This window comes from Cebus imitator, unplaced genomic scaffold (assembly GCF_001604975.1).
Source record: "Cebus imitator isolate Cc_AM_T3 unplaced genomic scaffold, Cebus_imitator-1.0 Scaffold206, whole genome shotgun sequence".
Lineage (NCBI taxonomy): Eukaryota > Metazoa > Chordata > Mammalia > Primates > Cebidae > Cebus > Cebus imitator.
The window spans coordinates 964,753-970,991 of record NW_016107521.1 but is presented as its reverse complement, the minus strand read 5'-3'; the positions used below and the strand labels follow the sequence as shown (position 1 = coordinate 970,991).

General features: G+C 42.1%; 1 protein-coding gene across 8 annotated transcripts in view; it reads left to right on the top strand.

Moving 5' to 3' along the window:
- APTX (aprataxin) overlaps positions 1-2,178 on the top strand; it is a 22,146-nt gene extending 19,968 nt beyond the window's left edge. For 2 of the 8 annotated variants that reach the window (XM_017548324.2, XM_017548320.2), the window contains exons 7-8: positions 265-368; positions 1,143-2,178. In XM_017548324.2, coding sequence (XP_017403813.1) covers positions 265-368; positions 1,143-1,297 — 259 coding nt within the window. In that variant the 3' untranslated portion in view covers positions 1,298-2,178. Of the gene's footprint in view, positions 1-264; positions 369-496; positions 597-1,142 lie in introns of all 8 variants that reach the window. The other 6 variants (XM_037745624.1, XM_037745623.1, XM_037745627.1 and 3 more) reach the window with 4 other exon arrangements.
- Positions 2,179-6,239: the final 4,061 nt, after the last annotated feature.

Here is a 6,239-nt window from a genome sequence, read left to right as displayed (position 1 = left end):
TTTCCCCCCCAACTGACCCCAGTGTATAGTGCTCCCCTCCCTGTGTCCATGTGTTCTCATTGTTCAACACCCGCCTATGAGTGAGAACATGCGGTGTTGAGCATTAAATATTCTTAAGTAAATGAATGATTCAGTTGAATTAAATGGACACACTATCAATACAAAGAGTGTGAATACAATGTATGAATTGAGTATGGCTTAATTATTTTGATTAAGCCATAGTTGTTAAAGAGTTTAATGCCCAGTTTTTTTTCTTTCAACTAGCCATGTACACCTTCATGTGATCAGCCAGGATTTTGACTCTCCTTGCCTTAAAAACAAAAAACATTGGAATTCTTTCAATACAGAATACTTCCTAGAATCACAAGGTAAACAGTGTTCTTTGGTTTTCACATTTGTTTCATTTTCTGAGCTGTTCTTGTATTTGATTTGATTGTTTCCCTGAATAACAACCTGACCTAAAAAACCTATATACAACTTTGTGTTCCCTATAAAGGGAGCCCTATGAAAAGAAACTGGATGATTTGGATTGTAGTATTATTGCTACTTTGCTGTGAGTTGCCTTCTTGGGGGACCTAGAAAGCTATTTTTTCAGGGTCAGTGTTTTATTGTGACAACAGGGGGCTTAAAGGCTGTTGTGAGAATTATTGGAGTTCATGGATAAGAAAGCTGTGGACCGTTCTTTGTCTCTTCTGCCATCAGTTGGGTGGGAGCTTCGGGGCTCCCTCATATCAGGAATGGTGAAATAGCAGGGAGAAGGCTTTGTATATGTAGAAGAAAGCATTTCCTGGTATGTATACTGTGGAGCTTAAGCATTGCTGGGGTGTTCACAATGGCAGCTGTCATTTATCAAGGGCCAACCAGAGGTAAAGCACTGTGATAAGCTCTTGCCAGAGTAACATGGATTGCCTAGAGTGTGTCCTGAAGGAGTGTATTATTTCAAAGGTAGGTTGCTCGTATTTATAATCTGATCAAGCTCATTTTGCCTGAGGTAAATCTAAACTCAAGCTTACGAGCTTTAGAATACCTGGCTTGGCATACTGATTGGAGTCATGGTTTTGATTTCTTTCTTTTTATTTTTTTGGTATGTCATATTGGTTTTCCAGAGTAGCTGGGACTTGACTTTTCTTGCTTGCTTGCAGCTGTGATCGAGATGGTACAAGAGGCTGGTAGAGTGACTGTCCGAGATGGGATGCCTGAGCTCTTGAGGCTGCCCCTTCGTTGTCATGAGTGCCAGCAGATGCTGCCTTCCATTCCTCAGCTGAAAGAACATCTCAGGAAGCACTGGACACAGTGACTCTGCAGAGCCTGAACTGCTGCTGCGAGTGTGGCTGATTGGAGCAAACTGCTGGCACCTATTCTGGGTTGCTTGTGAACTTCTACTCACTTCCTAAATTAAAACATGCAGCTGTTTCTCAACATTTTTTCTATTATCGAGTGGCCACAATGTAGAGTGGCTCAAAGTAGTTCAGGAATTAGGAATTTGGGTTTGTCGTAGATGTATTCTTTGGTGAGGATGGATGGGATATACCTAACTCACCATCTTCAGGACCCATGTCAGGTCTGTCCAGTGGGAGCAAAACCATGTTCACATTGATCTAATGCATAGTATGGAAGGCAGTGGGCTGGTTATATATTTCTGTTTCTTAGATTTATCCTCTACCTCTGTAGGCATAGACACCCTTTAAGCAGAGCAGCTAGAGTGGCCTCTTGTTTATCCTGAAGATTCTGATGGGTCTTGTTTTCTGTCAGTCTTTTGTAATATTCTTTCCCCTTCCTTCATGGGGAGGCTTAGTTTGTCCAGTCTTTCCATGCCCTTCTATCCAGATCACCTAAATGCTCCCTTCTCAGGAATTCTGTCTCATCAGTTCTTCACTGTGAGCAAAGAAGCCACATGAGGATGTGGGGGGTGGAGTTTTCTTCTAAATCAAGGTTCCTGGCTGGTGAGGAAACACTCAGCCACATGTTCATTATGATTCAGCTATGAAGTCGTCTTGGACCTGTTGTCTGAAAATAAAGTTAATTTGTTTGAGGCTCTCTCTTAAGTAGGTGATAACTCGAAGTTCAGCTGACAATCACAGCGGACATTCCAATGCATGAAAAGGTGGTTGGTGAATGAAAAAGTTGCACAGAGCCACTACTTTATTTTTCCCTGAGAACAAGTTTGGGTGAAACAGTTGTATTTAGTTGTTTTTTGGGATAATATTAGAACTGAAGGTGAAGGAAAAACCAAAATGTCGTTTTTGATCAAATTGTGGATGTATTTGGGGATGTGACTTTTCACTCAAATTGTGAGGAAAAAGGAAACACCCTTAACAAAAGCTTCTTCTGAAGAGAAAAAGCCTCAGTCCATAGAAACATTTGACCTCAATGTGTTTTACAAGCAAGATGCCACAGTGGTGACTTAGTGAGCATGGGTATAGTAATAATTACATAATTAATGATCATAGCAGCTCACATTTGTCTCACTCCCATATGCCCTGCATTATGCTAAACACTTTGCTCAAATTATCTTATTGAATTCTCACTGCACACAACTCTATGAGGTTAGGTACTATTGTGATGCCCCTTTAATGGATGAGGATCTAATATTCCATAATGGGTCCTGGGCACCATCCAAAATTGGTATTGATTCTGATGCATCAAACTCATTATTTTTCCTATCAGTTGAACAGTATAAACGCAAGACTAACAACAGAAGCCATAGAAGCCAGGGTCCTTGGATCTGTGCCGATCAAAAGCTTTCTGTGGTATTTCATTGATTTCCCTGAGGTCATCCAGTTCCTTTAGCACTTTTTGTCCATCTCTCACTACCCAATGTCTTTCTTCCCTTTACTCTGCTCCTTCTGCACCCCAGGAATGTAATCCTTACCTCATGAGCCCATCCATCCATAGTTCCGTCCATCTGGCTTGACGACGCTGGGCCTTTGGGCCTGCTTGATTGTCTGCTTCCTCTCCTGCAGTCGTTGTCTACATACCCTGTGGCTTCTGGAGGTTCTTCTCCAACCCTGCTGCATTTATAGCCTTTTCTGTGCAGTCATTAGGTACCAGGCACAGAAACTCTTGAAAATCATGGGCATATTAGTTAAGAACAGGCTCTGGATTCAGATCTGGGTCCCAATCCTGGCTCTGCTACTCAGAGCTGAGGGATCTTGGGCAAATTACTTATTTTCTCTGAACTTCAGAATTCACATATGTAAATGGGCATAACAGAGTTGGATTATAATGATTAAATAATCTATGTAAAGGGTTTAGCACAGTATCTGGCATGGAGAAGGACCCAATAAATGCTGACTGGAAGCCTCTGCTTTTATCTGAATGAAGGCTGGGAAGGAGGATTCACCTGATCCATGCCTCTCTCTGCATCTGAAGCCTTACCACCCCTAGAAACTTTCTAAATATGTACTCCCTGGACTCCTTAGATCAGAATTACTGGTTTCCCTTTAAAAAATATAAGCACTTGGGCTTTACCCCAGAATTACTGAATCACAATCCTGAGGGCCTAGGAATCTTCATTTAAACCATCCAGGGTGAACTTTATTTTACTGAGGTTTGAGAACCACAATATAAATGAACCTTTGGCTTCAAAGCACCTTGCATTTCTGAAGCTTCCAGATTTGGCTGTGCCCTGCCAGGACACAAATAGCATTTCTTGATTAGTGCCTGGGCCTGTCATAAGCCAGCCTTCCCTCTGCTGGCTCAAAGTTATTTCAGAGTCCAGGGAGACCTCTGGCATTAGGTGAAGGGGAGTCCATCGTTACAGGGATCAGCCCTTCCTTTCTTCAGGAGTTTGACAGAGCCCCTTGGGCCCCTGGGTCTTAGGAGCCATGTCTGGAGATGACTTCCCCCTCAATGGCTCCCATTCCCTCTTCATGCCCAGAGGTCAATCCAGTGGCTTGTCTAGGACCTGTAAGGAACACTACCAGCCTTAGGCTCAGAGCGTAAGTATTTTTCCTCCTTTGGGTCTGTCTTTGAGATACCCAGGTACAAATGGTCTTTGTAAGGACCAGATCATACTTGAGGTGGTCGTTAAGGATGTCTTCTGATGTAGGGACATTTTCTAGAGCCTGGCGCCTGGCTTTTTCTTTTTTTAAAAAATTATTTTAGCAACCAAAAACCAGCATTGTAGTCCTGGCAGCTACAAATTGAAAGTTGACACTGCCCCCACCCCCAACCTGTATTGTTTGACATTTATTGGAGAAAATAACTATCATTCATTCACATTGAAGAATTAGTTGCTGGCCAAGGACCTTTTGTAGAAACTTCCCCAGAAACTGTAGCAAATCCTCTTACAATGCTGGTTGGAGTTGCCAGAGTCCAGAGGCACCTCCATGTCCTGAGTCACCAGATCACCAGCCTTGCTCCTCTTTCCCCAGCTGCATTCTGGAGGTAAGAGGCTGGGCCCAGGGCACAGGAGGGGGCATCTGGGGATGGCTGAAGAGCCAGTTGAGCAGCTGGATTCTTATCTACTACTGATAACATTTCCACAATCACAAGCATTCCCTAGGTTACAGATAACATTGCTCAGAGACTAACAACTTTTTTCTGTTGCTTTCAAGAACTGGTAAAGTGGAAGATGTTCATGACAAAGCGAGAGGATCAATAGGTCAAATGCTAAAATATGGTCCCTCCAGCTGGCCAGGCGTTAGGAAAGAGACCAAAGTTGTGGGAGGGATGCCCCAATAGGTATCTGTATCCTCGCATCCCCACAGTAGCTCAAACCCTCTGTCCCCTTTATGTGAATGAAAAAAGGCACCCCCCTGGAGGTAGAAGCTTTTAGCTCACACTCACTTGAGACTGAGGGCCATATAGGGTGCGACTGTACAAGCTTACAGCGTGGGATCCCTGTTTCTAATAAGTTTCTCTAGGAAAGATAGTTTTTTGGTTCTCCATCTTGTACCCAATGAAGTTAAAAGAATCTGGAAGAAAACAAGCTTCCAACAAAATTTTGTTGTATGAATGACACCTGTGTCAATCCACTTGGAATGGGTGTAGAAAAAACTTTTTCTGTTACATCTGAATTTGTCAAACGTATTGTCCAGTGAGTCTGTGTCTTTGCCCTTAGAAACAGTTTTTTTTTCTTTTTTCAAAAAAATTCTTCTTTTCACAAGTGTTGACCTTTAATTTTTATTATTTAAACATTTTTTCTTGCCTTCATTTTTTCTTCAGATGACTTTGGAAACATTCTGATAAACATCTTGCTGCCAGTGTTTATGGGAAAAAGTACATCTTACAGGTTAGAATTTGTAGAACATAAGCATGTTGATATTTTTCAACAGAATGTTCCAAATTATCAATCTTTGCTAACAAAGCAAGTGATTAGGGAAATCGGGGTTTTCTGTACTTTTTCTATGAATTGTCTATTTTTGGGGCCTTCCATGTTTGGCCACCAGATGGCAGCATTTGAACAATAAATTTTTAATTGTCTTTTACAAGACAGCTGTTTCTGAAGCCCTATGTTTCCAAATCAATACTTCAAAATAAAATATATAAGGGGCTTTTAAAATAAGACTGATGTGTGTTTAACAGATCTCCTAATTAAGATAGAAGTTTGAGGGAAAACCAGTGTGTGGGTAAAAATACGAAACATACGCTATTGACCTGGAGGATCTCTGTTGGACTGAGAGGTGAAATAGGCTCTAAAGTTGGCTGGAAGCTGGGCTCGGTGGCTCATGCCTGTAATCCCAACACTTTGGGAGGTCGGGGCTGGCAGATCACTTGAGGTCAGGAGTTCGAGACCAGTCTAGCCAACATGGCAAAACCCCATCTCCACCAAAAATACAAAAATTAGCCAGGTGTGGAGGCATGTGCCTGTAATCCCAGCTACTTGGGAGGCTGAGGCATGAGAATTGCTTCAACCCAGGAGGCAGAAGTTGCTGTGAGCCGAGATTGCACCATTGCACTCCAGCCTGGCGACAGAGCAAGACTCTGTCTCAAAAAACACACAAACCCAACAAAACATTCTTTCTATTAAAAAAAAAATAATAATAAAGTTGACTACAGCCAAGGTTGAAGCCTGATTCTGGCACTCATGAAATGGGTCTTGGGGCATGTCAAATGCATAGTAGTTGTTGAAAATATGCTGGCAAATTTTCTTAATTTGACCCCGAGGTAGTAACTGTTGTTCTCATTGCAAGAGGACCTGGGAGTCACACTGGAAGCAGACACTTCTTTTGGGCATATTCTTCAAAAGTGGCATCATTTTTACATCGATAATTGTTTTTTTTTTTTTTTTTTTT